A 15362-nucleotide genomic window follows, 5' to 3' on the forward strand; every position below is an offset into this window, starting at 1 on the left:
CGATTTTGTAAGATCTGTTAGGTGCAATTTAACATCTAACAAATTTCAAAATTGCTAAATTTGAAGGCATTCTCCATTTCACACTGGGGGGGAGAGAGAATTTTACAAATAAATTCCCTGCAATGAAATTAAATATTTGTTTCTGTTTCCACTGACTATCCCCCTGGACATCAGAGAGATAAGAGAAACTTGTGGTTGTATGTGTGTGTGCATGCACGTATGTGTATTTTTCGGGGGGCTTTGAGATCTCAGTAAACACTGTCCATTAAACTGTGTGTCTCTTCCTATCTTCCTAAAGTGGATTTATTCCAAATTTGGGAGTTTTTATTTGTATTTGCAACAGACTCATCTCACTGCAGGATGAAGAAAAACTAGCCTGTTTTTCAAAGGGACTTAAAACCGGTAAATAGTTGGGGGCTAGGAGAGAAGGAAGCCTTGAGACTACTGCAAAGAAAATAAATTCCATTCTTATCAAACTTTGAAAGCTTTTTACGTAAAATAAATCTTCTGACAATGATCCAAGTCATTTCATTTTTTGGTAACATTTTCAGGTAGTCACAAGCCTTTAAAAACACTTTGGGCCCTGCCAAAATTCAGAGCTACCACTGCAGCAGCAATTTCTGGTTTTGAAGTGGTCTGAATACACAAAGTTCCCTTCTCCAGTTCCACAGGAGTCCTTTGGGGTGTGTAGTTCCGACTAATGGAATAAGATAAACTTGGTTAATGGCAGAAGTCCAGGTTTTAGACATGATTTAGTAGCCTGGAATGTAGAGGAAGAGTCCGTTGGGCAGAACAGCCTTTGACCCTATGGGGTAATAATTAGAGGCACCCGGACAGGACTGTGGGAGCAAGCATGCCGGAAGCTGCTCTTGTTGAAGGGGATGTTCGTCTTTCCTGGCCAGCCTGTCCAGAGGCGCCACCCCATCCAGTAGGGAGCCCCGCTGCCTTCTCGGAGCTGGGCCACACGGTCCATTTGGCCTTCTGGAAAAGTCGGCCCATGGCATTTAAACCACACTGCTTTCCTTGCACACTGTGGAGTGAACAACCCCCCCCCCCCCCCCCCCCCCCCCCCCGTTCTTCTCCAGGAAGCAAGTTTCAGCTGAGGCCCCACACACCAGACCCTGAAGTTGAGATTACACCAATTCCCCCAAGGGTTGCCAGTTTGGGTTGAGGTGGCCGTGAGCAGATCGTGAGCAGCCCTCTTCAGGTCCCTCAGGCGGGGCCCCTTGTCCTCCCTAGCTTCTGCCCGCTCTGTCTCCCCTGGCTCCCGGGATGTACCCTCCCAAAGTAGCTTAGCTTCGACACTATCCCTCCCGGCCCCGGGGATGTGAAGCCTTCGGCTCTCCTGGAATAATTTCCCCCGGCAGCCGCACCTCCATCCTCGAGGTGTTTAGAGAGTTTTGATTGTTCTGCCGGCCGACTCAGTCAAATTGCGGAATGCAGTTGGCCTCGCCGCCTCGTTATTCTTATTCCAAGAGATGTGGACTTGTGAGTCGGTCCCATATGCTCTTGACTCTGGAAGTACTGGTGGCCTCCTGGGGTTTGATGGAGTGGGCATCACGGGTCTCTGTTCCGGGCCACGATCTCTTTTAAACAACAGGAAATGTTTTCTTCCTTTTCCCAACACTTCTCTTTTTTATTTTTCTGTAGATGCATGACTCGGGGAACAGATTAGCCACTAACTCCCAGAGCGGCTGGTGGAGGAGAGCGTTTTGAGGGCTGCTGTTGGCCTCAGTGTAGCTAGGCGGGACTCTTGCACTGTGACTCTGTTCCGATTCAAGTACAAATGAGTGTTTTTAAGGCCCACCATTTTGGGTGCCTCTCCTCTCCTCCGTAAATGTCTTCTCGCTAAAGCCGTATGATGGTGGACTGTGAAAAAGCAGGTGGTGATTTCTTCGTTTCTTTTTTTCTTACAGCAAGCAAGGATTTGGCCCAGACATCCTATTTCATGGCTACCAACAGGTTGTTATCCTGACCCTCTTTGTTGCACTGTTGTAGCACACTATAGCTTCCCTTACTGCGGGCCCCCTCCATGTGTCTCTTACCCTTGTTGCAGCGGGAGACTGGACCATCTCCAGTGGTGGGACCTTCCTGCCTGCAGTGCGGTGTATTGTACAAGGGCCTTTGGGCACAAAGGGGTTAAATGCACAATGAGAAGTGTAGTGGTGCTTTCTGGTGACATTTTCTCGATTGTGAGTGCATAAGTCTAAAATTGGTAGCCTGAATAGCAGCTAAAGATTACACAGAGCTAAACTTAACCTAGAAATTCGAGCATCTTGGTAAGTACAAAGCTATTTCTAGTTTACAATTGTAGTTAAATGACAATTTTTTAATTTAAACCTATTGATCCAATCCTAATTTTAAAATAAATTGCAATAATCATTAAAGCTTCCTTTTTTCTTTTCTTTTTCTTTTTTTGACAAAATATTTAACTTGGCTTTTTTTTTCCAGATAGATACAGTAGCTGTAGTAATAGTCGTAGTACTAGTAAACTAAAAGTAGGCAAAGCCATGTCAGTGCGTGGATTCTCATAAGCAGAGTTGATATTTTACCTGCCTATTTTATTTCTTTTTACAATATTTACAAATATTTACATAAAGCTAAAATGATGACTGGTTTTCTGAATGGTGATTAATTACGATCTCCACCAATTCTGGCACTGGAAATTTGAGTTGGAAATTGAGTGAGTTTTTGAGCTCCTCTTTACAAGTTGGGAGGGTGAATTCATATGATTTCAGTTAATTTTCAGATTCTGTAGTTAGGTTTTTGGGTTTTTTATTTATTTTTTAATTTTTGATTGGGAGGGGACCGAACCAGTTTTCTGTGGTCCCTCAGTTTCTTATGACGGAGAGCATTTGTTTAGAAGCCTGAATTTGCCATTTGCAGCAGGTGTCCCTAAAGTCATATAAAATGTCTGGTTTAGCTCCAGCTGGTGCACATCTGGAATAACAATGATCTGTCAGCCCAGACTTTGAACTGGTGCAGAGTCGTCCCACGGACGACCTGCTTGGCCTGGGGAGGAGGGGGATGGAGGGAGGGTTATGGGAGAGGTGCTGCTGCGGGGGTCGAAGGGGGTGGTGGGAAACCGTGGGGTCTGGGTAGGTGTTCACACCTGACATTTTCCCTGCATTGTGGGTGGGGAAGAGCCGAGGCCTCTGGGATTGACTGGAGAGCTATGATGGTCATAAGAGCTCTGGGAGAGCCACGTCAACTGGTTTGGTCCCCAATCACCTTCAATCAGCTACTGCTTTGATTGAATTTTACACATCCTGCTTGGAATGTTTTTCTCTGCTGGTTTTAAAGTTTGCTATTAAAGCCTGGTAGATATTAAAATACCCAGAAGGACCACAGTATGAGCGTCCTGAGTTTTGTGCGCTATTTTAATAAGAAAAACTGGATAAATATAGAATAAATGCCCTCATTCTTATCTTCAAATCTAAGATTATTTGACTGGTTCGTGAACCTGACATGTTTACGACCTGTTGACTCTTTTTTTTTTTTCCTCCCCCCTCCCCCCTTTGGTGTTCATTTTTGCTGATCTTACTGGTTCTCTCTCTTTTTTTTTTTCCTTTGTTTTCCATGTTTGAATCTGATGCTTCATTTTGGCCCCGGCCACAGTCTGCACCTCACCACCTTCTGCCTCCAGTACAGACCAACGGTGATAGCCTGTGTGTGCATCCACTTGGCCTGCAAGTGGTCCAATTGGGAGATTCCTGTGTCGACAGACGGGAAGCATTGGTGGGAGTACGTGGACCCGTCGGTCACTCTGGAGCTGCTGGACGGTGAGCGGCAGCTCCCCTGCCCCGGGGAGGGCCTGGTGGTCATCTTAGGGGAGAAAGTCAGAGGCAGGTGAATCTCTCCAAACAGAAGTGGAACTCTGGGCACTTGGAAGGACTGATAGTGTATCAGTCACAGGTGGTGTTTCTCGGTCTCAGTCCCATTTCCTCTTTGGTAGAAAGGGGCAAGAACCGATTACCGGGTCGAGGCGGGAGGGGGCATAATAACTGCTCAGGGAAGGCAGCTTTTTGAGTGAATAACTCTGTTCATTCTTTCATTCATTCAGTTGTATTGAGCGCCTACCGTGTGCAAAGCACTTACTAAGCGCTTGGGAGAATACGGCAGACACATTCCTGCCCACAAAGAGCTCACAGTCTAGAGGGGGAGACAGATGTTAATATAAATAAATAGATAAACAGATAAATAAATGAGATAAATAAATAAGATATGTTGCCTGCCCTTCCTTGTGTTCATGCTGCATTCACTCTGCCGGCCTGTCCCCATGGCCAAATAGAAGAGAAATTGGGATTCCCGCCCACAAAACTGATCCACTGAGCAACTGTGGGTTTGGAAGGGGTGCCAGGATGGGGAAGCGCCCATTGCAAGGGGGTTCGCTCAGAACAGACCCAAGGAAACGCTTGCTTCCCCGCAGGTCACTCGGGAAGTTGTGCTGGTAGGAAATACCAGCCGTAATAATGGTATTTATTAAGCACCTCCTGAAAGCAGTATACTCTGCAACAGAAGCACAGGAACCATGCACTTTTTAACAGGCAATACAAGTCACGAGCAGTGGAAGCCGAACATCCACTCTTATTAATTCGAGCAAACTGATGGAACATACGTGCACAGTGCTGAGGATGAACATGAATAAAAAACATAGCGTGGCTCAGTGGAAAGAGCACGGGCTTGGGAGTCAGAGGTCATGGGTTCAAATCCTGGCTCTGCCCCTTGTCAGCTGTATGACTTTGGGCAAGTCACTTAACTTCTCTGGGCCTCAGTTACCTCATCTGTAAAATAGGGATTAAGACTGTGAGCCTCACGTGGGACAACCTGATTACCCTGTATCCACCCAGTGCTTAGAATAGTGCTCTGCACAAGTGGGATTTTAGGAGGGTTTTGAAGGTGGGCAGAACTGTGATTTGGGAAGGACATGCAAGACCATGGTGGGGGGGGAGTGATTTCGCCAATGAGGTGGGCTGGGAAAAGCAAAGAGTGCCAGCAGGGGAGTAGCGGGAAGTAGCAGGTGAAGAAAGCCAACAAGAAGTAGGGTGGAAAGAACTGGTGAGGAGCCTTGAAGGCAGTGATCAGGAGACTGCTTGATGGGGAGGAAGATGGGCAACCATTAGAGGGTTTTGAGAGACTGATGCTGAGAGCATTTCAGGAAGGCCATCTGGGCAACAGCCTGGAGTATGGACAGATGGGGCGAAAGGCTGGAAGCAGGGAGGCCTGAGAGGAGGCTGGCTCAGTGTTCAGTGTTCGAGCTGAGGTGTGCCAGGCCTCTCGACCGGTGTGATGACTGTTTGGATGGAGGGGTGTTGGGGTGGGAGACAGATCCTGGAAAATACTATGAAGAACCGAGAGGACCCGCTGACAGGCTGAAAACGGGGATTGAAAGAGAGGGAAGAGTCAAGGATGATGCCGTGTTTGTGGCTCTCAAAGGCAGGGAGCATGATGGTGGCTTAAACGGTTACTGACAGGAAAGGATTTGGGTGGAGAGGTGAGGGTTTCAGTTAGACCTTATTGAGCTTGAGGTATCTGGGGTATAGGTAGAGAAGTACTGGAGGCTAGAGGGGACACGGGGTTAGAAGAGAGGTCGGAGCAAGCGAGGTCTATCTGGGAGTCATCCGTAAGCCATGGGAGGGGATAAGCCTCCTAGGGGACTGAATGGAAAGTGAGAACGCTTGACCTCTCAGAGGTGAGTGTTTGAACCGTGCTAATGGTTGGGATAGGGGGTGGTGAATAGTTTGTGGATGAGAGTCATATTGGGTTATTGGAACCGATGCAGTTGGGAATCGATGAAGGCAACAGCGTCCCTGTTGCGGCCCTGTCGAACCCAGAATTCCAGGCTGAAAGAACCCAGAACTCTTCTTTTGGACTGCCCTGGTGTTTGTCTTCCTGAACGTCTTAGATTTCCTTCTCTGTGGTTTCTCCCACTCTGTTCTTTCTGTCCGAAGATGCTGCATACAAGTGTCCAGGCACAGATTTCCGGGAGCTTTCTTTAGTGGCCACGTCCCCTTTGTTATCATCAGTCAGTGGTATTTCCTGAGCATCTGCTGCATGCAGACCATTGGACTGAGCATTTGGACCGTTGGACTAAGTGGGAATCAGAAGGTCATGGGTTCTATTGGACCATTGGACTAAGTGGCATTCGGAAGGTCATGGGTTCTAATGCCGTCTCCACAACTTGCCTGCTGTGTGACCGTGGGCAAGTCACTTTACTTCTCTGTGCCTCACTTATCTCATCTGGAAAATGGAGATTGAGACTTCGAGCACCATGTGGGATGGGGACTCTGTCCAACCCGCTTTACTTGTATTCCTCCCCAGCTCTTAGTACAGTGCCTGACAAGCAGTAAGTGCTTAACAAATGGCATTATCATTATTATTATTATTATTATTATTATTATTATTACAGTGCCTGCCACATAGTAATCCCTTAGAGAAGCAGCGAGGCTCAGTGGAAAGAGTACGGGCTCAGGAGTCAGAGATCGTGGGTTCTAATCCCGGCTCCGCCACCTGTCAGCTCTGTGACTTTGGGCAAGTCACTTGACTTCTCGTTGCCTCAGTTACCTCATCTGTAAAATGGGGATTAAGACGATGAGCCTCATGTGGGACAACCTGATTACCCTGTATCTACCCCAGCGCTTAGAACAGTGCTCGGCACATAGTAAGCACTTAACAAATACCAACATCATCATTATTATTATTATTATCATTATTAAATACTGTAATAAAAATTAGTAGTAGTAGTATTGATGAATTCACACAACTAAGAGACCCGGTTCCTTATCCTTATGAGGCTGACACTCTGAAGAAGAGCCCAGTATATCTGTAGCCTCTTTGGTTGCCACTGCAGATTACCAGTGAAATAAATGGTCAAAAAAACTCCAGTGTTTCTGAGTCGTGACTGAGAACTCAGAGCCTCCAACTGACAGACAACAAACAGACCGTGTAGTTGCAGTTTGAAAGTTTTCCCCTGGAGGGTTCCCTGCCCGAGCTCCCATGGAAGCCACCTCCCGGAGCTCTGTGATATTTTCCTGCAGTTGGGACCCACCGCTTGCCCGGCATTTCTCCCTGTGGGAAACTTGGCTTGTGCATTCCCCATCCCAGATCACTTGTGCGGTGTTGAAAGCGGCCCCAGCCCAGACCCCTGGGACCCTCTATTTTCATGCCTCCCTCCTAAGAACTGCCTTGGCCACCCTATCTCTGAGCTGTTTTTCCTGTACCGGCCGGATCCCTCTGCCCTCCTTCTGGCCCCATGGGACTTGGTTTATTTAAAGTCTCGGGGTTCTGAAAGGTCTCAGTAGCATATGAAGACAGCAGTCCTTTTAAGCACTGTACCAAGTGCTATGAGAAATACAATTCAGTAGAGTTGATAACACGATCCCTGCTCTTGCCTGAAAGGCACAGGTCCTTTCTAACTATATTATTTTTTAAAAAAGTGAGGTGCCTCCCCCGGCTTTGCCCCAAGGGCTCTCTAGTCATAAACTTGTAGATTCTATCCACTTTCCAGGATTGATAGACTTGTCCATCTGAAATTCCCAGGGTGCCCTCTGGATTCCTCAGAGAGAGCAGGAGCCGTTGGTAGCGATAGGTCCCGCAGCCTGCCCGCCCCCCACATACGACTGTGGGGCTGAGGGCAACTGTTTCTGTTTCCATGGAAACGAGGAAGGGGGTGGGCTGTTCCCACTGGAGAGGATTTGTTACCCATTGGGGCGCTGCTGCCCTGAGGCTGGGGTTTTGGATTAGATGAATTTGGGTTCTTTCTAATCCCGGGACTAAGTGATTCTAAAATCCCCATTGGAGATAAGTAGAAATGAATCTGAGTTGAAGTGACTCCTGTGGTTCTAAGTTGGACCGTGTTTGTTTTTCAGAGCTGACTCACGAATTCTTACAAATATTGGAGAAAACCCCCAGTAGATTGAAGAGGATTCGAAATTGGAGGGTAAGGAAACTTCTATTTTCTAGCATTTTCTCCCCCATCTGTATATAACCCACCCACTGCCCGTATTAATCAGCTGTATTTCTAGAGTTTGATGTCCCTCGAAGGGGCCGGGGTGGGGAGAGGAGGGTAGGTTAGTGCCAACCCCAGCTGGCAATGCCAACATCCCAGAGACCTGGATGCCCGGTTTCTCCGAATTCCTGTCTCTAGCTCAAGTACTCTGACTGGCCCGTCGCTACTCTCCCTTGTGTCTGTTTTGTTCACAGGCCATCCAGGCGGCCAAGAGACCGAAAGGGGACGGACAGGGCCCGGACACGTCGTTACTTGGTTCGTCTTTGGTGCAGAACTCCATCTTGGTGGATGGTGTGGCCGGAGTCCCCGCCAACGCCAGCTTTCCAAAGCCATCCACGTCAGCATTTCCAGCCCCCGTCCCTCTGAGCGCAGGAAGCCTCTCCGTGTCCGACAGCCACCCGACCGACAGCCTGGCGATGCTCGCCGGCGGGCTGCTGCCGGGCCCGTCCTACGGCTTGGCGTCCCACCAGGAGTGGCCGCCGCAGCAGCAGCAGCAGGATGCGGCCCGGACAGAGCCGGCCTATGCCCAGAAGCAGGAGGCCACGCTCTCGGCCGGTCAGTACAACCTGAGCGTCCCGCCGCCTGCCGCCGGGCAGCCCCACCCGGGCCTGCATCACAGGTCCGACAAGGCCCCCGAGCACGCCGCGGCCAAACCGGAGTTCGCGCCCAAGTCCGGTGGCGGCAAGCACCACGGCGGGCCCCTTCCCGCAGCCCCCACCGCCATCCCACAGAAAATGTCCCTGGACAAGTACAGAGAGAAGCGGAAACTGGAGACCCTCGAACTGGACGGTCGGGAGCACTACATGGCCGCCCCGCTGGACCAGCCGCAGCACAAAAGGCACGTGCCCCCGCAGGTGGCTGGGAGCGGTCCGGTGGCCTCCCCCATCAAGATGAAACTTCCCGCGGCCAACGCCGAGAAGCCTGAGAGATACTCTTCGTCGTCGTCGTCGTCCTCCTCCTCCGACAAGAGGGAAAAGAGCGGCTCCCTCAAGCTGCGGATCCCGATCCCCCCCACCGAGAAGGGCGTCAGCAAAGAAGAACTGAAGATGAAAATCAAAGTGTCTTCCTCCGAGCGGCACAGCTCCTCGGACGAGGGCAGCGCCAAGGGCAAGGACCCCAAGGAAAAGCACCGAGAGCACTCTTCGGGCCGCCTCCACGGGGGCGGGGGCCCCCACAAGCATTCCCACGTGCACGGTGGCGGCGGCAAGCACGGCGGCGGCGGCGGCCCCCACGGCGCGGACGGGATGCCCCCCGCCGTCCTGAGGAGCCCCGCCGGGCTGAGCGGGGACGGCAGCTCCTCCGGCTCCAGCTCCGGCTCCACCAGAAGGAAGCTGCACGTCCACGAGGCAGCTCACAATCACCACTCCAAAATGAGCAAAAGTTCCAAAAGTTCAGGTAGTTCATCTAGTTCTTCCTCCTCTGTTAAGCAGTATGTATCCTCTCACAAGTCCGTTTTTAACCTTCCCTTACCCCCTCCTCCCCCTGTCACATACCAGGTGGGTTACGGCCATCTCAGCACCCTCGTGAAACTGGACCGGAAGCCAGTGGAGACCAACGGGCCTGACGCCCCTCACGAGTACAGTGCAAACAGCCAGCATATGGACTACAAAGACACATTCGACATGCTGGATTCGCTGTTGAGTGCCCAAGGAATGACCCTGTAGCCCACTGTTCCGGTCCACTGTTCCTTTCCGTCTTTAATTTGAGCGTGTACGGTAGAGCGGGAACCTCCTGGTCCCGCCGGGCCGCCGCCGATTCGGGGTGTGCGCGTGCGTGCGTGTGTGTGTGCGTGCGCGTGCGGGCGTGCAAGTGCTGCTTTACCCCTCGCTCGGACAAGAAGGGATTGTCGTAAGCAAGTCTCTCTCTCCACGCACACGATAGTGTTATAAAAGTACTGTGATAGCATGGAAGGTGCAGAAGTCTCGGTGTTGCTGCCGCTCAGAACGGTAGATGGAATAAGGCTGTTCCCGAGGGGACCTCGAGCGCCGATTATTTATTTATCAGTCGGATCCGGCAGCCGCGGAGTCTCGTTGCTTAGCTTTGGAATGAGTGTCGATTGTTTTCCTTTGTGTATTTATACCGTATGTATGATTTGCATGTTTCGATGATAAAAAAAAGGGGGAGAAAACAGTATACTGACAACTGTTTACAAGAACGTGGAGAAAAATGTACATACATTTTTGTATGTTTAGCTATTACCATAAATACTCAGGATTGGAGCAGCTTGTAAGTATAACAGAGTAATAGACAGAATCACTTTATTTTCTCCTGTCAGCGTCCATCAGGACTCTGACACCGAAGGGGCGCTTCGTCGGGAGAACCGCAGACGCTAGGCCTTACTGGGAGATGTCACTACAAGCGGGCTTCTGGGCCAGGCCCGGTCGCCCCTTCCTGCCCCCGGCCCCACGGGAGGCGGAGCGGCGCCTTCCCTGCTGGCGGGCCAGGGCCGGACTGGACTGCCCGCGGGGGCCCCGGGTTTCTGAAGGAGGAAAAGGAATCGGAAATAAAGTTTACATAATCTTTGGATGTGAAGTGCATTTCGATGTTCATTGGCATGACGCAGTGATAGACACGGATCGGTTAATGATGGTAATGTAGATTCATGTGATTTGAGAACTAAAAAAACAAACAAACCTGTAAACTTACCTAGTGAAAAAATTAGTAAGTTGTTTTTTTAAACTTTAACCCTGTATGCCATTTTTTTAATAGTAAACAGAATCACTGTTTCCAGTAGCATTCAGAGTGACACCCGCATTCTGAACTTCCTAAAAAAGTGTTCTTGTGTGTGATGCCATGTTTCTCTTCCAGGTGAATGCAGTCCACAATGAAATAAAAGCAAAACTCTGGCTATCCTAACTTTCCTTTATATTCAAACAATAAAATGGTTATCACTGACTCTCTGCATTGGACTGGTGATTTGAATCGCTGAAAGCGGAGACCTGCCTGCTGGCGTGTCTCCAGCAAACCGCTACCTTCTCGTTTCCCCGGGCACATCTCAGGGCGTGAGAGTATGAATTCCCCGGGCAGGCTGTTGGGCACGCTCTCGCACCAGGATCCGGATGGGGCCAGCTCAGGCTCTGACCGTTGGTGTGCCTTAAACTGATAGGCTTCTTTTAGTGTTACTGATTCGTGTGCAATTGTCATCTTCTTCAAACATTCTGTTTATTGTAAATATTTCCTCCCAGCTGGGACTGTGAGCTCCACGTGGGTGGTACTTGATTGCATCTCATATCTCCCCTCACCGTACTTAGTACCGTGCTTGGCATATAGTAAGAGCTTAACAAAAAGCACAGTTATTATTTGAGAGGTTATTGAGCAATCCAGTGACTTTGTTTACTAGGAACCCTAGCAGCAGCTATACCTCGAGTTTCTTGGATTTCTCAAATTGAGAAGATGTGGGAATTGTCCCTGCTTGGGAATCTCGTATGAGCGAGGGCCGGGCAGGATCTCTGAATTCCTTTGGCTAGTTAGTGCTCCATTGGCCCAGTCAGCGGCAGTTCCTGCCCGTGCAGTTTCCCAGCCCGGAGCCCGGACCCACTGTCCTGTCCTTGCCCCCAGGGTGTGTACCGGGCCAGGGTGGGAGGCGAGGAGTGAGGGATGTCAGTCTCTAGTAGGGATGGTAGAGGTGACAATCTCTAAGGTGCAGCGTGGCTCAGTGGAAAGAGCGTGGGCTTTGGAGTCAGAGGTCATGGGTTTGAATCCCCGCTCAGCCACTTGTCAGCTGTGTGACTTTGGGCAAGTCACTTCACTTCTCGGGGCCTCAGTTACCTCATCTGTAAAATGGGGATTAAGACTGTGAGCCCCACGTGGGACAACCTGATTCCCCCTGTGTCTACCCCAGCGCTTAGAACAGTGCTCGGCACATAGTAAGTGCTTAACAAATACCAACATTATTATTATTATTAAGGTGCCATCAGCTGGGTGAAATGTCCCCAGGAGGGAGGGGTCGCCATGGGAACCACAGCCTGAGGGCTTTCTTCTTTGTGAAATAGACTATGGAAAATGGATTTTTCAGACTGAAGTACAAACACTGAATACTTAAAGTCTGCAGCTTCACTTAAACTTCACTAAGACTGGGCATTTGTTTTGGGTGTGTCAAGGACACGAGCATGCTTTTATTCATACTTGGTGCTGGGAGTGGCCCACCGGGGCAGCTTGTCCTCTGCAGTGGCCTCTGGGTATGATGCTCCATCCACCGTGGCCATGAATACCCATTTACAGTTGAACAGGGACTCCTATTCCCTTTCTCTTTTTTTTTCTTTGTTTTGATTTTTAAGTGCTTACTATGTACCAGACACTGTACTAAGCACTGGGGTAAATGCAAGTTAATCAGGCCGGTCACAGTCCCTGGCCCTCGTGGGGTTCACAGTCTTTATCCCCATTTTACAGCTGAGGGAACTGAAGTACAGAGAACTGAAGTGACTAGCCCAAGGTCACACTGCCGAACAATGTCAGAACAGGGATTAGAACCCAGGTCCTTTTGACTCCCAGGCCCATGCTCTATCCACTAGGCCACATTTCTTTCATTCCTTCATTCAATCGTATTTATTGAGTGGTTACGGTGTGCAGAGCACTGTACTAAGCGGTTGGGAAAGTACAATGCAGCAATACAGAGCGACAAACCCTGTCCACAACAAGCTCACAGTGTAGAGGGGCCCCTCCTAGGCAGCCCCAGAGTGACTTCCTCAAACTTGGGAACTCCCTGTATTATTCTAGAGTGGTTTGCTACCTGCGCTTAATGCAATATGGGCAAAACCATCAGTCAGTGTTGTGCAGTGCATTGTGAAGCAGCAAGGCTTAGTGGAAAGAGCCCGGGCTTGGGAGTCAGAGGTCATGGGTTCTAATCCCGGCTCTGCCACTTGTCAGCTGTGTGACCTTGGACAAGACACTTAACTTCTCTGGCCTCAGTTACCTCATCTGTAAAATGGGGATGAAGACTGTGCGCCCCACATGGGACAACCTAATTCCCCGGTATCTACCCCAGCGCTTAGAACAGTGCTTGGCTCATAGAAAGTGCTTAACAAATACCAACATTATTATTATACCTACTGCTTGCAGAACATTACTGAGTACTTGGGAGAGTATGAGAGGTAAAAGGCAATCCCTGCCCTCAAGCAGCTTAGAGTCATCAGTGCTCCACTGGGTGGAGGTCATGACTCCTGTGTGGTAATCTTGAGAGGTCTGGGGAAGTGTTGATTAAAAATGATGATCTTTGAACCATCTGTATTGGTGAGTTAGCCAACGAGTCCCCATTCTCATTCGCCGATCTCATTTAAATTGGCCCATCTGCCCTTCAACTGTCCTTGCCACGTTTAAGTCTTTACCTTACATCTGGCAAGAGTCTGCACCCACTTATATCTGTGGTATGTGTTAAGCGCTTACATCCTAAGCTATGGGGTAGATATCCAGTCATCAGATTGGACCCAGTTCCTGTCCCACATGTGGCTCTCGATCTTTCTTATTCCCATTTACAGATGAGGAAACTGAGGCTCAGAAGTGATGTGACTTGCCCACGGTCACTCAGCAAGCCAGTGGCAGAGTTGGGGCAAGAACACGGGGCACTAAACTGCCAGTCCTGTGTTCTTTTGCTAGACCGTGCTGAGGAGCAAGGAAGCCATTTATGGAAGATGGCTAAACTGCAGGGTCCCATGTGTCATTCCTTGCGGGAGGAAGAGGGAGGTGAGAAACGCCAAATAGGTTATGAATTACATGGAACGCTTTCCAGCCAAAAGAATCCTATCCCAACGATTGCAAAGTTACAGGGGCAGAGAGCAAGCCGACACATTTCTTGCAGAAACAAATCCGGGTTGGGATTTTGGAGTGTCCTGTTCTGAAGGGCCACTTGACCAGCTGGAAGCCCGCCTGGATAGAACCTAGCCTCTGGGGCCAGGCCGCGAATCCCCAGGATCAGCAATAGAGACCAACAGCCCCCACGCCTAGAGGGAGACTAGCGTGGGGCTGCTCCACCATGCTAGAAATAATAATTGTGGCATTCTTTAAGTGCTTACTATGCGCTATGTACTAAGCACTGGGGTGGTTACACGCAAAGCGGGTTGGACAAAGTCCCTGTCCCACATGAGTTTCACAGTCTTAATCCCCATTTTACGGCTGAAGTAACTGAGGCACAGAGAAGTTAAGTGACTTGCCCAAGGTCACAGCAGAAACGTGACAGAGTTGGGATTAGAACCCAGGTCCTTCTGACTCCCAGGCCTGTGGGAGTCTATCCACTAAGTCATGCTTCTTCTCTAACTAGCCTCGTGCTGGTTCACAGTAGCCGTGAGGTCAGATAGAGGGTGGTGGATAGGCAGTGGGCATTGCTTGCACCTTAGATATCAGGTCAGAAAATGGGTTGATTAACTTTAGATCCATAAAATAGTTGGTTAGATGACCTTGAGTTAGTCCCCCTATTCCACCCAGCCTTATCTCAGCAGAGCCGTGTGCTGGTCGCCCTCCAGGACGGCCAGTCTCGTGATTTGGGATGGACCACCCAAAACTTCTAAATCTCTTCTCCATCCCAGACTCTCCCTCCGGTGACCCAGCATGGACACTCATCCAAGGATCTGTGCCAACACCTCCCCCGGGATCTGCTTGTGTTTCCGGCTGCACAGCTCCCAATGGGGATGGATTTCCACTGCTGGGGGAAGACGTATTTCCTGTTGTTTGTCCTGAACCTGCTTCTCTCTAGTTTCAGTGGGGCCCCTCACCCTAATGGGGTGGGATGAGGGAACAGCCATACTGTGGGTCTTTCCCTCAAGACTATCAGCTTCTTGTGGGCAGACGTCTTGTCTGCTAACTCACTTGTACCGTACGTTCTCAAACAGTTCAGTACTCTGAACGCTCACATATCACTGGTTAATTAATTGGTCACTCTGTCCACCCACTACATAACAAAGAACAAAATCTGGACTATGGATGGAATGAGAAAATGGAGTTTGAAGCCCAGAGAGAGAGGGACCTGGGGGAAGGTGAGGGTGTGTGTATGTGTGTGTATGTGTCCAGTTTTCTGCCCCGGTGTTCCAGGCTCTGAGATATGCCCATTCCCTGGGTGCATGAGTCCGATGAAAGGAGTTCTGGCCCGGCGGGTCTGGGGAGGTGTCCAGTGGCAGACTGGAGGGGAGAGGCAAGAAGCCCCCGGAACAGGACTGTCCAGATAATAATAATAATAATGTCAGTATTTGTTAAGCACTTACTATGTGCAGAGCACTGTTCTAAGCGCTGGGGGAGATACAGGGTCATCAGGTTGTACCACGTGAGGCTCACAGTTAATCCCCATTTTACAGATGAGGGAACTGAGGCACTGAGAAGCTAAGTGACTTGCCCACAGTCACACAGCTGACAAGTGGCAGAGCCGGGA

At 49.8% G+C, this 15362-nt stretch overlaps 1 protein-coding gene across 4 annotated transcripts in view; it reads left to right on the forward strand.

Moving 5' to 3' along the window:
* The window catches only part of CCNT2 (cyclin T2), a 28990-nt gene extending 18086 nt beyond the window's left edge, over positions 1–10904 (forward strand). For 2 of the 4 annotated variants that reach the window (XM_029071526.1, XM_029071527.1), the window contains 5 exons: positions 1917–1962; positions 3619–3782; positions 7869–7939; positions 8203–9403; positions 9505–9656. In XM_029071526.1, coding sequence (XP_028927359.1) covers positions 1917–1962; positions 3619–3782; positions 7869–7939; positions 8203–9403; positions 9505–9572 — 1550 coding nt within the window. In that variant the 3' untranslated portion in view covers positions 9573–9656. Of the gene's footprint in view, positions 1–1916; positions 1963–3618; positions 3783–7868; positions 7940–8202 lie in introns of all 4 variants that reach the window. The other 2 variants (XM_029071524.2, XM_029071525.2) reach the window with 1 other exon arrangement.
* The last annotated feature ends 4458 nt before the right edge of the window (positions 10905–15362 follow it).

This window comes from Ornithorhynchus anatinus, chromosome 9 (assembly GCF_004115215.2).
Source record: "Ornithorhynchus anatinus isolate Pmale09 chromosome 9, mOrnAna1.pri.v4, whole genome shotgun sequence".
Classification (NCBI taxonomy): Eukaryota; Metazoa; Chordata; class Mammalia; order Monotremata; family Ornithorhynchidae; genus Ornithorhynchus; species Ornithorhynchus anatinus.